Source organism: Chionomys nivalis, chromosome 21 (assembly GCF_950005125.1).
Source record: "Chionomys nivalis chromosome 21, mChiNiv1.1, whole genome shotgun sequence".
In the NCBI taxonomy this organism is placed as follows: domain Eukaryota; kingdom Metazoa; phylum Chordata; class Mammalia; order Rodentia; family Cricetidae; genus Chionomys; species Chionomys nivalis.
The window spans coordinates 10,185,979-10,206,001 of NC_080106.1; the positions used below are offsets into that span (position 1 = coordinate 10,185,979).

At 54.9% G+C, this 20,023-nt stretch overlaps 1 protein-coding gene across 1 annotated transcript; it reads right to left on the reverse strand.

Moving 5' to 3' along the window:
• Positions 1 to 77: 77 nt before the first annotated feature.
• On the reverse strand, positions 78 to 9,014 carry Osgin1 (oxidative stress induced growth inhibitor 1). The gene is made up of 6 exons (XM_057753961.1): positions 8,895 to 9,014; positions 4,650 to 4,754; positions 3,663 to 3,799; positions 3,117 to 3,308; positions 2,891 to 2,982; positions 78 to 1,381 (listed from the first exon to the last, which is right to left on the reverse strand). The coding sequence occupies exons 2-6, from the start codon at positions 4,714 to 4,716 to the stop codon at positions 433 to 435; spliced, it is 1,437 nt and encodes a 478-aa protein (XP_057609944.1). The 5' UTR covers positions 4,717 to 4,754; positions 8,895 to 9,014; the 3' UTR covers positions 78 to 432.
• Between the last annotated feature and the right edge of the window lie 11,009 nt (positions 9,015 to 20,023).

Consider the following 20,023-nt stretch of genomic DNA (forward strand, 5'->3'; position numbering starts at 1 on the left):
CCTTATCCAAGGGCTCAGTGCAGGGTCTGTTTGCCTAGCCACTCCCCAAGCACAGACTTCTCAGGCACAATGGAGGCACTTGCTGTTGATTTTATTATGAACCTGATTCCGAAAGGTTAGGCCTGGTCCTGCTAGTTGGCCACTCAGCTGGCCCCGTGATTTCAGCACACACTGACGGCTTCAAGGGGGCCCAGACCCAGGCTTCTCTGCCTATAGCTACTGCTCTCACTTTGGGCCTTGACTAGCCCGAGGATGGGGTAACCTGTGTTCCCCATGCCTCTGGGTCAGACAGTCCATCCACAGGGCTCAAGTCTTCATCTCCTGCTGGGGAGACTGGTCCCCAGATGGGAAATCTTTAGATGGGCTCATGTCCCACTGGGCTATGGTGAGCCCCTCCTCTCCCGGGCCTGCTGTCAGGGCGGCTGGCTGATGTTAAGGTGGTTTCCTGGTCTCCTTCCTCAGCAGCGAGCTGGCAGCAGCCAAGGCCCCACCCTGGACGAACCTCACGAAGTTGTCTCCAGCCAGTGGCCCCAGGGCATACAGGCCCTCTTGGTTAGCGCTCTCATAGGTGAAGGGATCCACGTCAATGGGGTTCCTCTTGGGGCTCAGTGGCTGATCTGGGTCTATGGCCAAGTCAGCACCTGCCCTGGGGAGGTAGGAGAGGTTGGGGTGGGAGCCAATGAGGACCAGCACCATGGAGACTCCGAAGAGCTGCTGGCCCCCTTGTGGGTCCTGGAACACTGCCTGGTGGTCCTCCTTGAAGAGCAGCGGTCGGTGCTCAGGGAGGCTGCGGTAGCCCTGGTAGGGGCTGGGTGACAAGATGGATCGATCACGCATCATCTGGTGTACCTTGTGGTACTCAGGGTACAGCATCTTGGGCAGCTGGTTGAAGACCAGGCCAGGGTCATGGACAGACCGGCGGAAGGCATGGATCACCTGGATGTTGTAGTGGCGAGCGAAGAGGACAGCGTCGGCTGCAGACAGCCCAGCGCCCACGATCAGCACTGGGTCTGAGTTTGGGTTCACAGTGCCTGCCCGCAGGGCTGCCTCCAGGGCTGACAGCTCATGGTGGACGAAGGGCAGGGTCTCTCCTGGGATGCCTAGCCAGGCTGGGCTGTCAAAGGTGCCCGTGGCCAGGACCACGTTACGGGCCCACAGTGAAAAGGACTGGCGGCTGTGGTCCTTGGCAGTCACGTAACCTTTCACTTGGAAGAGGGGGCTGGGTGTTTGGGCCTCGGGGCTGCTATGGTCAGACTTTGCTTGCTCCACAGCCGTGACTACGGCACCAGACACAAAGTTGTGACTTAGACCCTTCTTGGTCACATAGTCCGTGTAGTAATGGGCGATGTCGCCGGCTGTGGCTCTGCTGTTGCGGAGACCCCTGAGGAGGAAGCAGATGTGGGAGCTGGTGTCAGAGATGGGCATGGAGGCAGGCAACATCCGTGGTGACAACACTCCCAGCTGCAGTCAGGCTTCTCTGTCTCTCCCTGTCCCTCAGTTTCCCTACTTGGGAGGCAGGGTGGTGAGTGTGTCAGACCTTGGGGGATTCTACAAGGTTGGGTGAAAACCAAGTGCCTAGACTGGAACTTGAGCATGGGAGTAATATGTCCGGGCTGGCCAGCAGTGAAGCCATTACCCTAGTAGGTAATAACAGCCCAAATGCTGGTGAGTACCAGCACTCTGGAGGCTGAGGCAGGAGAATCACCAGTTTAAGGCCAGCCTTGCATGGCAAGACCTCAAAAACTCAAAATATAGTAAGATCTAACACCTTAGATATCATAAAGTTCGGAATGAGATCAGGGTCTATGCAGCTAGAGTCAAGAGCAGGGCTGTACTGGAGGAGGGGAAGAGGGGGTGAGAGGAGGGCAGAGGGACACCGGGCAGTGGCCCCTGAACCTGGCCTTGAGTCCCAACTGAGGACTGAACCCAGGGGCCTTGGGCTTGCTAGGCAAGTGCTCTACCACTGACTAAATCCCTACCTCTCAACCCTGTGAATCCCATTCTGAAGTGTGAACTTTAAAATATCCCACTGAAGGCCTTAGCAGGTCCCGGGCCACACAGGAAAGGCCTGGGGGATGGGGGAGACTGTTTTATTTCTGCTGCCATTTTTATTCTGTCTTCCCTTTCCAGGGACGGTGGCTGCAGGGTCTGTGACACTTGGGGGGGGGGTGGCTTGGCATAACCACAGACCTCCCTGCTGCATGCTTCCATGGCTGCAGTTACCCAGTGCGGGGACATGTGGTGTCCTAAGGGTGACTCAGAGGTCAGGATGCCCCCAGGCTACCCAGGAGCTATAGGATTTGTCTGTCATTCTCCCTCCTGTTTTTGCTTTTGTTTTGTGAAACCTGAGAACTGTCCTAACCAGCAGGCATGCTTCTCACAATGGCACACGAGAGAGAGGCTGGTAGCCGGCAGTAAATCACTGGGGTACAATATTTGCTGAACCAGGGACACGGCCCCTATAGGAATATTACAGAGCCATGAAAAGGAGAGGCTACAAGCTGTCGTTTTATCATAAGAGACTTCTGTGCACAAGGCAGGTGAAGCATATGTTCCTGTCCCTACGCAAACCTGACATCCCTCCTCATCTGCAGGGACAGAGTCCACCGGAGCCACAATTAGAGAGATCACTTGTATCTGTCTGTAGGGGAGTCTCCTCTGCCCGCCCAGCCTCTGGGGGACCCCTTACCTGCATCACTTGTATCTGTCTGTAGGGGAGTCTCCTCTGCCCGCCCGGCCTCTGGGGGACCCCTTACCTGCATCACTTGTATCTGTCTGTAGGGGAGTCTCCTCTGCTCGCCCAGCCTCTGGGGGACCCCTTACCTGCATCACTTGTATCTGTCTGTAGGGGAGTCCCCTCTGCCCACCCAGCCTCTGGGGGACCCCTTACCTGCATTTCTTCCGCATCCAGTCCTTGACCTGTAGGTCTGGAAGACTCATCCACTGGCCCTGGCTCAACGTCACCATGGAACCTTCAATGGACTGCAGAGAAAGGAGTTCTCAGGCCCAGCCCAGACAGATAGTGCCCCTCCCCAGGGTTGGGACAGGTGGCAGGAGAGGTGACGGGAAGAAAAGGAGGTATAAGGGAGAATGGGTGGTTTCAAGATGATACTCACATGCCAGGCGCCCCCAGGGAGGTTCCGCCCCAGGACGAGGTGGGGAATTGCACGTTCCTTTTGCTGCTTCCAGGAGAGCACAGAGTCCATGCTGCCTCCAATGTCTGTGTCGGGGCGCAGGAGAGCATCAAAGAGCAGGGCCACAGGGCTCTGGCTTCGGCCTTCAAGGCCTTCAGAAAGGTAATCCAGATCCTGAAGATGGGACACAGGTTAGTGGGACCCCCAGAGGATAACAGAGTCCCACTCTGAGGCTAAGAGAAACTGGTTACACAAAGACCGCTATACTGGGTATTTTGAGGGACTGTCACTGTGGTCCCTCTGGGAGCCCAAGGGCCCCAGTGAGTGTTCTTAGAGAGAGTCCCTTATTGAGGACCATGGGTCTGATGCATAGACAGCTGACATGGCATGTGGTCTCGGGAGAGAGCCCAGCTGCTCTTTTCCTGTTTTATGGTTGATGTTGTGGGCTCCTCTGTTCTGTGCTTTGCCTTCCTGGGAACCCTGGCTTTTCCCTAGAATACCCCTCCCATGCTCACGTGTCAGACTCACCTGGTCCAGGATGGAGACCCCTGGAGCCTCAGTCAGCTTTCTCTGCAGCAGGGGATTCGGGTGGATGGCACCTGGCTTCACGTAGGGGATGTGGCCAGAGAGCAGGTAGGACAGGCAGATACCCGAGGGACCATTGCCTGCAGAGACGGGGGGAGCGGGGATCAGGGGGGACTCAGCCTGGCTGGCTACTCCTTCATTCCGTGAAACATTCACCAAGCCCCTTACTCTGTGTCAGACGCCATGTGTAATGTTGATCAAGAAATAAACTCTGAACAGTGGCCGAAGGCTGCCTGTATTTCCGCAGTGTTATCAGAGAGGAAACGGGCATAGAAGTTAAGTGGCCTATGTTCACACAAGGCTAATCAGGGTTTCACACTCAGAGAGACAGACCCTATAGCCGCACAAGCCTGAAACTAGGGAGGCTGGGGCAAGAGGATGTGAAGTTCAAGGCCAGCCTGGGCAACACAGTGAGCCCCAAAGTAAAACTAAAAGGAGGATGGGGTTGTGTCTCAGAGGCAGGGGTGTTAGTCTAAGCCAGGAGGGCTGAGACTTGGAGGTAGGTGACAGTCCATCAGTGGAACGGACTGCTTCAGGCCCTGTGTGTGGGGTGATGGCTATTCTGAGTCTGAGAGGACTCAAGCTCCTGCTAACTGGCCCAGAGCTTCCTCTGCCAGTCTTATCTCTCCCCTGCTCTTAGTGCCGTCTGTTCGTTTTTCACTTTGAAAATGTCCGTCATGTGGGTCCACCTGATGCTAACATTCTCAGTTTTGTAGAACTGAGAACAGGAACCATGGGCCCCAACTTTGTGTTCCCCACCTGGGCATCCAGCACAGTTGTGGACCTGGGGTAATGGTACAATGTTTTACACACACAGTGCTGGCCCACGGTAAACACACCAGCTTCATCTGAAGACAGTCATCTAGAGGCCAGCCTCGGCCTTGCTGGCCTCAGACCCCGGGGTCCCCAGAGCATCAGTGTGACACTTACCAATGATGACCACTGGCAGGGGCTCCGAGCTGCTGGCCCTGAGGGAGTCACGCCTCCAGGAGCTCATAGCTGGAGTTGGAGTTCAGCTTCAGGCTGGCAGCTGACCTGGGGAGCAGAGCAAAGAGAAGCCTGTGTGGTCAGGCTGGGGGACACACAGTCCATTCTCAGCTCCATTCTGAGCTCACTCAGCTCAGTGCAGAGTGGAGGGCCCCAGGCGGCAGCCACAATGTGCCTCATCTCTTCTTCCTCTCCTCCGGCATCCTCCTCCTCCTTCCTCTCTGCATCCAATGTTCAGCCACATGGGTACCAGGGGCCACGATCTCTACTGAGCCTTACGCTATCCATCTCCCCACTTCATCTCAGGGAGGGGACCTTTGCCCAGTAAGTGGGGGAGGGTTGGGGAGAACAAGACAAGATGGCTTCTTTGGTAGCTGCAATGCCACTGCCCCACTGGCCTACAACTTCCTTACTGCTGACACTGGCTCCAGACCTGAGCCTTGAGAGGCTGTGCAAGCAGAATATTCTGGAACACCTTCTTGGGTGGATTTACTGCCGGGAAGGCCCTGCCTGACTTCCTGCTCAGGGTGGGACTGGACTTTGGACTTGGGGAGACTCTTGACAACTGAATTTGGGAAAATGCCAGCAAGCCTGGGGTTCTGGAGTTCATGCGCCCTCTGCTGGCCACAATGCCTAATTGCTCAAAGTGCCGGAGCAGTGTTCCCAGGCTGGCAGCAGCAGCAGGGCAACCTCCCCCAGGAGTCTGCCCTGAGTTCCTAACCAGGGGACCACAAACAACGGACCGCGATGGAGGAGCAGAGGTGACGCGCTCTTCCAGTGACCTGTCCCTCCCACGCTGACCCTGGGCGGAAGCTGCTAGCTAACTGATTAAGCGAGGCTAACTGATGATTAAGACTCTGGGCCATCGTGCGGGTCCCTAAGAGCCACGGATTCACCTGGGGGCAGCACACTGGTCTGAAGTCACATCCCCAGAGATCTTCCAGAGGAGGTGGAAATCTGGGGATTGTATATGGACTCTCTAGTTTGGAAAAGTGGCCGGCTAACGACGCACCTTTCTGAACACAGCTGAGGCCCTGTGACTTGTGTGCCGGGACACAAAGACCAGCACCCCCCACCAGGCAGGTCCAACCAGTCAGACGGGACAACTGACCTCACAGTACCTTGTATTGGCATTCAGCGCTCCTCTGCGGGTGACTGTGAGGAGCAGCCCACTAGTGGGGCATGACCCTGCACCTCCCTGTGGGCTCATGGGTGAGCGAACCATCTTTCTGGCCTCAGCTGTGCTCAGGCTTGGGACAGCTTCCCTGACCTGTAAAGATGGGCCCTATGTCCCCAGGACAGGCTGTGCCCTCCTCCTCCCTGAGAGAGTGCAGGTGACTTCCTCCTGATACCAGAGACCACAAGGCCTTCCCCATACAGGGCCTAAGAGAATACTGGCGTAATATGACGGATGGCATAACCTCAGCAGCCGACGCCAGGGCATTGCCAGACTTCTGTTTTGTTTTGTCTTTTTGTTTTTTTGAGATAGGGTGTCTCTGTAGCTTTGGAGCCTGTCCTGGCACTAGCTCTGTAGACCAGGCTGGCCTTAAACTCACAGAAATCCACCTACCTCTGCCTCCTGAGTGCTGGAATTAAAGACGTGCGCCGCCATTGCCCAGCTTGCCAGACTTCCGTAGAGATGTTGGCACTTGAGGTTCAAACCCTCTACACACACGAGTTTATACTTATAATATTTATTGGGGTGTTAAAAGTGCTCTTTCTGTCGCTCCCAATTTACCAATAGAGAGGCTGGGCCTAGAGAGCTTGCTGCCAGGAGCCTGTCTTCCTCCTGTCAGCTGGACTGGACTTGAGCGGGGCCACTCCACTCTAGAACCCTGTCTGTGCTCCTGCAGGTAGAGGGGGCCGGAGGTTCCTGCAGTGTGTGGCTGCCCCCTTTGCTCTGCTGCAGATTCTGGCCCCAGTGGCCTGCTGTAGGGTCAGTTTCTCACTGACTACAAGGTGCTCAGGCCTTGGGGACTCAGGCTACAACTCCTGGAGAGCAGTCCCCTCCCCAGTGCACTCAGAGTACATCAAAGGCGCTGGGGTTCCCCCTCCTGTCTTCAGTCTCCCCAGGAGCAGCAGCAACAACAGAGGATAACATCCTGGCGGGGCATTTCCTATGCATCGTCTCCTCTAGTCCTCATGACAACCCACTTCTCAGATGCAGAGACTGAGGCTCCAGGGGGCAAGCCATGCTCCCAAAGTTTCAGAGCAGGCAGATAACAGAACTAAATTTGGATCCCTGCGGGCAGAACCCTACCAGATATCCCAACACCCCTGAAAAGAGCATGCCAACTATCCCCAGAGACCCAAGGTGCCCACTCTTTCCTTCGCTGCAATACCCCAGCATACAGCTCCTCAGAGGTGCCAGCAGGAGGCCCTTTCCACATAGGCCAGATTCAAGGGATGCCCAAGTTGCTCCACAGGAAGTAGGACGGGCTAATACACTGGAGGACTTTGCACCCCAAGACCAGGCCCCTTTCCAGCACAGCTGGCAGATGCTTCACCTGGAGCAATGGGATGCCATACACATGAGGTCACCAGTGGGCCTGGACCCCGGAGGTCACATCCTCCAAGCTGTTCACCCTCACAACCACCCACAAACACCAGCTACAGATCTGTAAAGCAAAACAGCTTCTCCCTGCTTCAGCTCCACCCACAGGATTTAGTTTGTAGAGTTGGAAAAAAGCGGCCTGGTTTTGATGGCCTTGAACCCTTGATCCTCCTGCCTGCACCCCCACGTGCTCAGACAACAGGAGTGAGTCCCCCCCCCCAGTTTAGAATAACCTGCTTTTAATGTGATGGAGTCTTTCTGAGCCCCTCTGGCTGGGCAATGCCGACAGAAAAGTTAACACTATAAATTGCCGGTTTGAGGGCCCAGGGAGATGGCTCGGCGGGTACAGCGCTTGCCCCACACCAGGAAGACCTGAGTTCTGATTCCTCATACTCCTGTAAAAAGCAGGTGTCTATAATCCCAGATCTGGAGGGAGGCGCCCTGGAGAACACTGGCCAGCTGGCCGAATCAATGTGCTCCAGGTTCAGTCCAGGAGAGCCAGGGAAATGGCTCAACAGGTAACTTGTTGCATCAGGGTGGTGACCTGATTTGATCCCTAGGACCCACATAAAAATGGAAAAAGAAAACTGACTCGTGACCTCTGAGGGTTGTTGTCTGACCTCTACACATGCTCTCTCTCTTGTTTAAAAAAATAAATAAAAAAATAAGGTGGTCTCCCATCTAAGTTCTAACCAGGGCCAGCCTGGTCTACACTGCAAGTTCCAGGACAGCCAGGGCTACACAGAGAAACCTTGTCTTGAAAACAAACCAAGATAAATAAATAAATAATGAAAGGGAAAAGAAAAGGACAGTGATTGAGGAAGTAGCAGGGCATCGACCTCTGACCTCCACAGGTATGAGTTCATGCACTCATGCACATAAAAATGAAAAGTAGAATTTCCCAGAAGTGGTGGTAACTGTCCTGGTTGTCACACCGCAGATATTTCTGAGGTTATGAAATTGTCACACTGGGGAGGGTTGGGGTCATGTGCCACTGGCCTCTAAGACACCCAAGAACTGGGGTTTCTGATCCTACACAGAGAAAGAAACTGAGGTGGGGCGGAGGGAGGCATCTTGTCTGGGTCTCGCAGCCTAGTTTGGTCCCCTTCCTCTCCATTCCCAAACAAAGCAACAAGTAACAGTGACAGTTGCCAGTGACACAAAGCCCTGGGGCGTGAGGAAGTGTGCAGTCAGCCAAGGATTACCTGGCCTTAGTCACAATGAACACTTATTCCAAGTGCCCGCCCCACCTGAGCCCAAGATTCCTGATGCCCCACTTCCATGGCCCACTACTTTCTCCTGGCACCTTCCATAAGCCGAGTGCCCGGAAACCCTTGGCTGTGCCCATCTGTGCCGGGTACACAGGACACAGCACCTCATTAGGCTGTAGACACGGTGGTCAAGGAGCAAGGCTAATCACTCTTCTTCCTGCCAGAACAGCTATTCCGTGGGCTGGATGAGGCGGTTGGGGAGAGGGGCCGAGGGACCTGGCCATGGCCATGGCTGGGAAGAGCAGGGAGGACTCCCAGAGTCCTGCTCAGGGACCAGACTACTTACTGCCTAGCTCCAGTCTGGCTCCCTCTGCCCCACGCTATGATTTCCCACTCACAGCCTTGCCCAGGCCACTCACTCACCTGATGGGCAGTAGCTGGAGGGACCTGGAGAGCCTGGGTTGGCAGGGCACTCAGAGGAACTTGGTCACGGTGCCTAGCTGCGGGAGCAGGATGCCCATTAGCCCTGGGGATCCCAGAGGCTGCGAGAGGCCCAAGGCTAGCAGGGGTATTTCACTACGGGGCTGGGAGGAGGCGGAGGCAGAGGCGGGGCCAGGAAAATCACTTTCATAAGCATGAGTCAGCAGGGGCCCCTGGGTGAATGAACTTGCCCCTGGCCAGCCTTAAAGGGACCCTGCTGGTCAGCCCCCTCCACCCCACCCCACCCCCGGTCCTGGGCTCTGCCTAAAGGAGGAACTAGTGATCTTTGAAAGAGATCACTTGGTCTCTTCTCTATGGGAGGGACAACTTTGCCATGTGCGATTGAAATGACTGGCCTCTTGGCCCCTGGAGTACAGAAGGCAGCTCTTCCTGCTGGCTTCCACCCCAGCTTTTGCGTGCGTGCATGCGTGCGTGCGTGCATGTGTGTGTGTGTGTGTGTGTGTTTTGTGTGTGTGTGTGGTGGGGGGTGCAGAAAAAACCTTCAGGCATCAGCCTGACCCCTGCAGTCCCCACTTTGCAACGTCCTGGTTGGAGGTTTTGGACGAAGCTCAGTTTCCCCATCTGAAAACTGGGGTTCGGTCTGATTCCTTCCTGGGTTGGTGTGTGTGTGTGGGTCAGGGGTCATGCCACCATTTCCCTGGTCCCCATAGATGTCCCTTCCTGTAGGGGGTCACACCTTCTGTGGAACTGCTCTTGAGCTCTCTGGATGGCACCTGTCCTAGAGTGGCACTGCTTGCTGCACACCGGGTCTGGAGTAGCACTCTCTACACAGGTGTTCAGGATTTGCCCCACAGAAGAAAGCTGGGCGGGGCTTAGGTCACTGCACAGACCTTGGTGGCCATTACCTGTTCCTGTCATTATCAGCTGTCTCCCTCATGGTCCTCTCTGCCACCAGGACCAGGACTCAGGTGGGTGTCAGGCTCTTGCTCTAAGAACCAACTTTGAGAGACTCCAAACACTCGCTAATCAAGAAAGTGGTACTTTGATGCAATTTTCTAAAAAAAAAAAATTGAGCAATACAAACACCAGATAAAGAAACCTTCAGTTGTGAAGAGAGACAGGGTCCCACCTTGCAGGACAGCCTCCAGTGGGAGAATCTTGGCTGCTAGCACACATTTTTATTTAAAAATTTGATATTCTGTTTTTCCTGCATTAAAAAAATTATCATTCAAAATGCCACGTATAGGCCTGGGGGGACAGTTCAGTAGAACCTGTGCCTAGCATTGCACGAGGCCCTAGGTTCAAGCCCTAGTACCATTAAAAAAAGGTCCCTCCACATAACCCTGCGTATGTTCAAATCTGGGCTCAGGGATGGGAGATGGCCCAGTAACAGAACACTTGCTTAGCATGTTCAAAGCCCTGGATTCAACCCCAATACTGCCACACACACACACACATACACACACACACACATCTCTGAGCCCTCCTTTGCACTAGCAGTCTCAATGGGAGAGTCTGTTGCTCCCCAAGGAGTACACAGGGTCAAACCACAGCCTGGCTGAGGGCACCTCTTGCAGGGGTGGGTGAAGATGGAAGCCATCCTGACTGAATGCGTAGGAGACAGTGGTGGGGTGAGCAAGGCTGACCTGGGTTTAGGAGAGAGGCTCACAGCCCACGTATCAGTTCTTAGAGGCTCTTTCCTTTTTCCATCTGGCCTCCTCCCCTGTGGGGGGGGGATCCTGTGCTGTGATTTTTGCTTAGGGCCCTGTGATAAGAATCTTGGTTTAATACTCTGGTGTCTTCCTTAAAATTCCTGGTCACTTTTTAACAAGGGAACACAGTGTACATTTCCCATTTGTACTCGGTCTGGCAACTTTCCCCAACCTGAGAGGGAGCCACCCTGGGCTGAGCTCTTCTGGTGAGACACTCCCCTCAGGGACTTCATTTACCCAGGACTCAGCTGCCTGGACCAGGTCATGGACACTTCAGGGAGTCCCTGCTACAGGCCTCAGCTCAGTGCAGGTGTGCTTCGTGACCTGGGGTGAGGGAACCCTCTCTCCACACCTCTACAGACTCAAAGGGTACTTCTCACACACCAGGACCCAGAGTGGGGCTCTGAAGTCAGTGAGAGATCCTGAGGGCACAGTTGCAGGGCACAGGTGTGCCACTGGGTCCACCTCCCTCCCCCCACCATCTCTTCTTTCCTGCCCCACAGGGCTTGGCTGCGACTTGTCCATGCTTTTGGATATGGAAACCGAGGCAGAGAGAGTATGTACCCAGGATCGGGACTCCTAGTTTGGAGCCTCGGTTGCCAAGGGGGAGACTGGATGGGGCCAGGGGCTAGGGCCTGGAAAGCCAGGAAAGCGGGACTGACTGGCCTTTCTCCAGGCTGGCCCCGCCCATGGCCCTGGCCCCGCCCATGGCCCTGGCCCCTTACTGGAGTTGGCTGATGGGTACTCTGTGGACTTTCTCCTCCTTCCTTGTTTACCTGTCCAGCAGTTATCAGCAGCAGAATCAGCGAGATGAAGACAGATACAGATGCCAGAGAAAGCAGACCAAAGGGCACTATCTGAGGGTTCAGAGGGGACCTGCGCAGTCAGCAGGCTGACAGGAGTGGGCTGCTCCTCAGAGCTCCTGGGAGTATCTGGGTCCCTAACGGTCCTCCCTACTTAGGAAAGCAAGCAGGCTTGCCAGCAGATCCACACTGGCTCCTGGGAAACTCCAACTCCAGACTCCTAAGAAATGAGCCTTCAGTCCAGGTGCATCCCGAGAGGCTGGCTTACACAAAAGCTTAGGAGCAGGGAGGCTGAGAATCACCTTGCTCAGGGATCCTGTCTTTGGCTCTGCAACTCTGGCTATAAAATGTGCATAAGGCAGTGACAGTCTAAAGAGGGCACAGACACAGGGTGGAAAAGGCTCGGGGAGATGGCTCGCTGTTTACGCCAGAGGACCTAAGATCAATTCCATGGCATCCATGTAAAAACTCTCCTTGGTGTCACGTACCTGCGATCCCAGCGCCGTGGTGGCAAAGACAGGTGGATCCTGGGGGCACTTGCTGGTGGGTCGGGCTTGATGAAATGCCAAGCTTTAGACTCAGTGAGAGATTCTACCTCAAAGAACAAGGTGGAGAACGATGGAGAAGGACGTCTGATGGCCTCTGGTCTCGCACCTGTACACGCGTGTGCACGCTCATGCCAACCCCGCCCACCAGTAGGGTAAAGTGTCACTCATAATTTTTACACTGACTTCATGTTTTTTTTCAAGGCTGCGGATCAAATCCATGGCTTTGCAGATGCTAAGCATATGTCAATCACTGAGTGCGTCTCAGCCCAGTGGATCACATACGTCAGCGCCAACAGGGAACATCCCAGCTCTGTGGATCACACATGTCAATAGGGAATGTTGGGGCTGTAACTCAGCACTCCAACGCTTGCCCAGCACACTGGGGGCCTGGCTCCCACCCCCAGAGCCACGGGAACGAGCTCACATACAACCAGTAAAGGAGACGTTTGCACAAAGGTGGAGTCTCTGAGGATGCCTCATCTCTGTCCTTTCCCTCAGAGCATCTCTCCCGTTCTGGGATCCTCAGCTTCAGACATCACTGGCCTCGGTCAGAGCTGGGGTGGCAGGAGCCCGACACCTGGTCAGTTCAAGGATCCACTAACCAGGAGTGTGAGCCCCTCGGAACATGACAAGGGGCTGGGCAGAATGACTTCTGGGACTCAGTTTCCCTGACACTGCTGCAGTCACCACAGAGCTTCCTAGGTTGCCAAGGGCAACGGGTGTGAGCTGGGGGAAAGGCCTGGTGTGGGTGAGGGGCTTGGACCTGCTCTCAATACTCCTGAAGACTATTGCTGTCTCTCTCCCCCTGGTTATCCCAGAACCACCCAGCAGATCCTCTCTCCACCCAGCTTCATCCCTTTTTGTTCCCAGGAACCAGGTGTTGTGAGTAGAAGCTCTTACACAAGGCTCCTACTCAGAGAAGTCTGTCTCAAGCCTAGGGTCACAACATACAGCGTGACTGGCAACAGAACTAAAGTGGCTCCCAGAAAAGGCTGGCAGGGAATAAAGCAGTGATTCTCAACCTGTGGGTCGCGACCGCCATGGGGCTCTGCATATCAAAGATTTACATTACGACTCACAGCAGTAGCAAAATTACAGCTATGAAGTAGCCATGGAATAGCTTTACAATTGCGGGGGGGGGTGGTCACCACAACATGGGAAACTGAGTTAAAGGGTCACGGTATTAGAAAGGTCGAGAAGCACTAGAATAAAGGAGAGATAAGAGGCTCAGGTAGGCAAGTGTCCAGTTCCTCAGGCGGGTGAGCAGGACTGTGTTTACTCGCTAGCTGCCACACTCCTGGTGGGCTCCCGGTGGGTCCATCTGCACACCAGCCCAACAGTGGTGGATCAGTCTACTTAATTCCCTGTGAAGAAACTGAGGCCCTGAGCAATTGGAAGCCTCAGTTGGGACAGAGCTGGGTCCATGACCCCCGCCTAGGCTAGGGCTCTGGCACCAAGATCCCAGGCCCTTCCGACACAGGACACACAACTAATATTTGTTCAGGCTCACAATGTCCGTGGCCTTGATCCTCAAATTCATTAAGTCCCTTCTGCAGTTCCTAGGCGGCCAGGTATTTAGCAATGACTTGTTTACAGATAAAGAAGCCCACAGGAGCTTCCCGAGTCAGAGTGGGGTGAGGGCCTTTTACTATAGCCTGTCTGTCAGCTCTATGTGACACCCGGGACCCAGTGTGGGTGGCCAGTGCCTGGCTGTGCCAGCCTACTTAGAGGTCAGCACTGTGGGCCTATAGGGATATTGCTGAAGATGGGCACTCAGCCCCTGCCCCCTGGGGGGGGAGAGGATGAGCCCCAGGGGACTAGGCACACAGGGAGGAAGCTCGGAGGCTCCAGGGCCTTGCAGCTGCAGCTTCCTCTACTTGCCTGGTTCCTTCCTCTTTCCCTTAAACAGCGAGGGGACAATCTGCAGGAGAGTGAGAATATTCGCTCTAGTGTCTGGAAGGCAGCGGGTGTACAAGGGTCCAGCCCAGGTGTGCATAAGCCTTCTCTGTGGCCTCAGGATTCTGGGTCCATTTGTTCAAGTCACGTGACCTCAGGCAAGAGGCTTAACCTCTGTGGTCTATCCCACCTAGGAGATGGGAGACCACTCCAGTCATGCTCCTTGCAGTCCCACAGACAGATTCAGAGGTACATTGAGACTCCTTGGGCACCACAGCTTAGCTGGGGCAGCGCTATCAGAACCCGGAGCTCATTCTCTGATGCTCCAGGGTCCTCCTACCTCAGGCCTGGATTTAGGGAACTACAGATTAGCAGTCACTGAGATGATGGTCACACATATACCAGACCCCTCCCCCTGTGGTCCACCTCCTTGACAACCACAGGAAGTCATGGGGCCTAAAAGAAAGGCATTTTTTTTTCTGTGAGCTAGGCCAGCTGGACAGCGAGGTCATGGTCAGTCAAGGGCCTTGGGGGAAGTCCCAGGAACTGCTTGGTTTTCCTGACAATGAGTTCACTCAGCGGAAAGCTTAAATCCATCCTGGGTTCTCATCATTCTGGCCAGTCCCGATCAGAAAGGGCACTCACTGATCCACAGGGAGCCGCAGTCACACCACTGAGCGCAAACACTGCACACCCCTTCCCCAGCTACCTACTGGGAACAGGGCAGTCACCACTGACTGTGTCCAGATGCCAGGATCTTGCAGCTCTTAAAAATGCAAGCAGAGAGGCAGAGGCAGCAGGCTGTGTCTGCCACAGGAATGAGAAGAGACCATGAAGCTGCACCGATACCGGGTCCCACAGATCAAAGAGGGAAGGAGAGCAGCTGGCTGGACTGCTGGTGTCCAGGGCTCCTAGATGGGTGGTTTTGGCTTTGGCTTGTTCAGTATGAGCATGGAACCCAGGGTCTGTCTCACCAGGCTGGACAAGGGCCCCACCACTGAGCCACATCCCCAGCCCTCTTATCAAACTTTATATTTTGAGATAGGGTTTCACTAAGTTGCCCAAGCTAGCCTTGAACTTGGAATCCTCCTGCCTCAGCCTCTCTAGTAGCTGAGATCACAGGACTGTGCCACCAAGCCTAAAAAGATTTTTTAAAAATGAAAGGCAAAAAACGATTTGGCCAGACAAGCTTCTGTCCTTCAGTTAGATTCATTTATGCAGAGGGTCTCACCTGTCCAGCAAATAATCAAATGTTCATTGAATTAATGAGTGAGACTTGCTCCTCTGACCCTCACTCCTTTTTTCCCCCAGTGTAGCCCAGGCTGGCTTTGACTTGCTGTGGATCCAAGGAGAACCTTGAGCTTCCAATCCTCCTGTCTCTACCTCCCAAGTACGGGGATCACAGGCTCGTACCACCATGTTCATTTTGCAATTCTGGGGAGGGAACCCAGGTTGCATGTGTGTTAGACAAGCATTCTATACATCCCTATAGGTCTTGTGGCTTTCCAGCTTTTCTGTTGACTGCTAGAACATTCTGGAGCACGGGTGACCCTGCTGATGTCACGTTACATGCACCTGATTGACTCCTATGATTAAATCTTTGACAACAATTTTGAATTGGCCAAAGGTGAAGACAGCGCTGCAGCACACTCTGAGACCCTTCCTCCAGGAAGGGACAGCCTTGTTCTAGCCATGAGGAGTCAAAAGAGTTGTCTGTGAAATCAAAGACGCTGGGCTTCATCTTGGCTCTGGTCTTGCTAGAGACACCTACTTCTCTGAGTCTCCATGTCCTCATCCGCAAGGCAGGGAGAGCAATGCCTACTGCCCATTGTGGCGAGTTTCTGGCTGACACCCTGTAGGTCCTCAGCAGAAGGTAGAGACCCCTCCCTTCTGCTCAGCCCCTTCTGACTCACTGAGTGGCCTGCCATTCCCAACACCTAGCCCTGTCAATCCCAGGCTTGCCAGGATTACCGGCTCCCAGCAGTTTAGCAGGCCCAGGGAAGCCCAGCCACTCACACTCTTCTGAGACTTTCTTGACAGTTCTGATGCTTGATTGCACTTCAGAGCCACAGCTATCCAGGGTGAGACCTCCACCTCAGGCCTCAGCTGTGACAAACTGTAAAGGAGTGACAGTTGCTGAGCCACTCTGGGGACATGGGCGAGGCCCTACGATGGTAACCCCTTGCCCTGGCCATGGGAAGGAACTCTGTTGGAAGAGGCATCTGCCTCCAGGCCTGGAGTTTCAGCACAGGCCTCCCACCTCCCTGGTCCCTGTCCTTGAGGGTCTTGCTACGTGTGAGTCATCAGAGGGGACGGTGGTTGTTGGGGGCCGAGGATCCAGGCACTCTGCAAAGGAGGGGTCTGCAGACCTTAGGCTCCTGGCTGTCTGACCAACATCTTCCCACGTCCACTCCCAGCTGACAAGTCGTGACCTGCTCAAGTTCATTGCCCAGGGAGTTCCAGGAAGCTGGGCCATCAAACTGTTTGTTCTCCGGCCCACACAACTGCTGCCCATTGGTCCCCTTCTTGTTTTGGTCATATGTGTGGTAGTTAACAAAGTCTGTTGTTTGTTTCCTTTATCAGACTCTGTAAACTCCACAGACCTTCTTTCTAGGGCAGGTAAGGCCAGTGACCTGCTGAAGGCCACAGAGAGGGTTGGCATTAGCTTCGGGCCTTTCTCTTCTCTACAGAAGAGCTTTGATACCAAGCATGGGAATGGCCCGGGAGGGTGGCTCTGGGCTTCAGGCTCCTGTGACAGGATGTGGGAAGCAAGAGAGGCTATCTCAGTCAGGTGGTGGTAGCACACGCCTTTAATCTCAGTACTCGGAAGAGGCAGGCAGATCTGTGAGTTTGAGACCACCCTGGTCTACATAGTGAGTTCTGAGATAGCCAGAGCTACACAAGAAAAAAAAAAAAGAGGCCTAGCCCTTCATACTCTTCCCCACTTAGACCCTGCTGCCTCCCAGGCATCCCTGCTGTCCTGGACAACTTCCAGCTCAGTAGTGCCCGATGATGGTCCACAGGATGTGACCTAGAGACCCAGCCCCAACTCTCAAGGCTTTCTTGAGTGAGGTGGGCACTCTGTCTGCATTCTGCTGCTGCTCTCTGTCCCTGCCTTGTGTATGCTGCCTGGGCACACTTCCCTGGGTAAATCTCTGCTTCTCCTTCTGGGATGAGCAGGGACAGCCCCAGGTGTGGCATCTTCCAGCTGCCTGTGCCTTGGGCTCATGCCAAGTCACCTACCGGCAAATCCCACATGGACCCAGCTGGCTTCCATTTGTCAAAGGAGACCATGCGAGCCAACAAGTGTGTCTTGCCTAAGTGTGTGTCAGGGTGATAAAAAACAACAAAAGGGAGCTTTGGAAAGAGAGCTGGGAGGTAGTGGGTGGGTTGGCTGGAAGCCCTGGGGGAAGGTTCTGCGGCAGGGCAGAGGTGGGCTGTGGAGCTGGGCAGAGGGAAGACAGGGCAGCCGTTCTATGACAAGCCCCCGCTGGGGCTGGGCAGATCACCCGAGGAAGCCTGAGGCTGACAGGGATTCCAAGGTTGGGTCGCCTGGATGTGGGGGCTGGCCCTGGGAGGTGGGGATGGCACCAGAGCTGGCCAGCGAGAAGGTGATGGGGTTTGCACTGGTGCACTTGGGGATAGATTACAAAGTCAAGCATGAGCGGCAATAGTGTCCTACAATGTGTTGAGCCACTGGTGTCCCCAAAGAAAAGTCCAGATTAGTGGCCACCCTGGACTCCTGTGGTGTGGACTCCACTAGCGGCGGCTGACCTGTCAGCTGGGGCTAACCACAGGCTGCAGATGAGTGGAGAAGTCCGTTGGGCAGGCATGACTCTAACGGGGCAGTGTGGGCAGGAGGACACCCGTGCGGCAGGCCAGAGGAGGAGAGGAGGAGAGCATGAGGGAGCTCAAGCTGAGTCATGGAGGCTGTGAAGCCTGTCTACCTGTCCAACTGTCCACAAGTCTAGGACATGGGGGGGCATGGAGCTTGTAGTAGTGTGGGCGCCTGTGTTAATGGCAAAGAGATGGGCACAAGGCCCTCCCAGGCCCACCAGGGTGAAGAGCAGGGGGCTGGGTGGAACTGAGAGATGGCTTATTCTTGCCACTCTGGGGAAAGTCTGTGACTGGCTATGCTTCCCAGGGCTTGCACTCCGCCTGGTTGTGATCCTGGCATGGCCTGGTCCTCATACCACACTGGCAAGGATCTCTTAAGTGGCCTAGAAGTACCCCACTGGCTCAGACCAGGGTGACTCGTGACCTAGAGAAGGACCCACTGGGATGAAGCAGAGAAAACTACACCGGACAACAGGATCACCACCAAGACTGGCTGCCAAATGGGATGAAACCAGAGGTGGGTGGATTTGTCGGGGGAGGGGAGGCTGGCTGCCCAGGCTCTGCAGCTCCCTCTCCAGACTCGAAGCAGAGCCTCCTTGAGGGTGTTCTTGGTCTGGAAGGATGGTTCACATTCTGGGCAGAAGCAGACAGTCACAAAGGTTTCTAAGTTGTTACCGTCATCTCCAGCATCATTGCGGCCACACCTTCATGACTGTTCACGATGGGGCCGCTCTGCAAGGTCCCCTCGGGGATCGGGGACACACCCATCTGTAAGCACGGACACTCTGCTGAGCATGAGTTAAGACTGTGGGAGCAAATGGCCTTGGCTGAGTAGCGGAACCCCCTGCCCTACTGACACGGCCCTGCTAGGCAGGATCAGGCAGGCCCAGGATCTTGGCCTGCTTTTCTTCAGCCTAGTGTGCTGGCAAGTCTGTCCTGTCCTGCAGCCTTGGCTGCCGTGGCTTTCTACAAAGGCATGCCAGCGGCCCAGTCGGGCCTGGGCAAGCTTGGAGGCTGTGCACGGTTGGTACATGGGTAGAAGGTGGGGGCAGCCTCGCCGTCGGGGTTGGAGAGGAACTGTGGTCCACACATCCTCTTCTGCAGTCCATCCCCCGCTCGTGGAGATGATACCCAGGCATGAAGGTCAGACACCATTTGCCCGCCTGGCTCTGCTGCCATCAGTGTGTACCCCAGGTCGGGCCTGCTTGCTGCTGTCAAGGATTCTGGGTCAACTCCAGACCTCCATGACCTCCTTCCTACGCGTGACACCATCCTCTACCTTGTCAATAGGAAAGTTCCCATCTCCCCAACCAAGGACAAAATAAGATCTCTCACCTTATGCCCTCACCTTGGGGGTTCTGAACTTGCTGAGCCCCATACTTTGCCTGCTAATGGCAGGGTACACAATTCTGGGCATAGGGCATCTAGACCCACAGCGAGATGACACCTCACTTCCTGGAGGGAGAAGCTGAGGTCTAAGCAGGGACAGGGTTACTCAGGATCAAATTCAGCCCTATGTGCTCCACTTGAGTGACAGCCACCTGCTCTTCGCAATGGCCTAAAGCTCCCACTTCCACTGACTCAATGAGATTCAAGACCTGGTACTGTGTTATGCTGGGGATCTGTTGGTGGTGACTGCCCGTGTAAGCATGGGAAGATATCCAGGCGGACCAGGCTGGCCATGCTTAGGAAGAGCCTGAGGGAGAGCAACAAGGAGGCTAGAACCAGGAAGACAGGAGAGGAGGAGAGCAAAGGCTTCCAAGCAAAATGTAGCTCCATGTACATTTTGAAGACTGGAGAGGAGGAGGTTGATTGGGTCATAAACTTTGGCAACCTTCTCAAGGAAGCCTCAAGGTCACAGCTACTTCCTGTCCTCAGGAGGAAGTGGAAGCTTTCCTCTGGAGAGCTTTTCCGGAGAGTTCCATGCGCACATGCCTATACACGGGTATGTGCTTGTATGCATGTTTGTCAATACATGGGTGCATGTTGCATGCGTGTGGGACTGTGCACCTTCATGTGTGTGCAGAGCTGTGTAGCCCGGCAGTGGTGTCTCAAGTCTAGAGCAGGATGTTAGTGGGATCAAGGTCATAGTATTGTGGCTCAGAGTAGGAGACTCTCTCCACTTCTGAGTGGTCCAGTTCCTCCTTTCTTCTGCGGTGCAAAGTCTGGTGTCAGCTGGGGAGATATGGGCCACACTTCTTGCACAGCCATTTCTGCAGGCAGCTTTAGGCCGAGGCACAGCTGGCACCATGTGTCCCTTTGCCAACTCTGGGTCAGAAGAAGGGGGCCAAGAAGGTGAGGCGTGAGCTCCATGG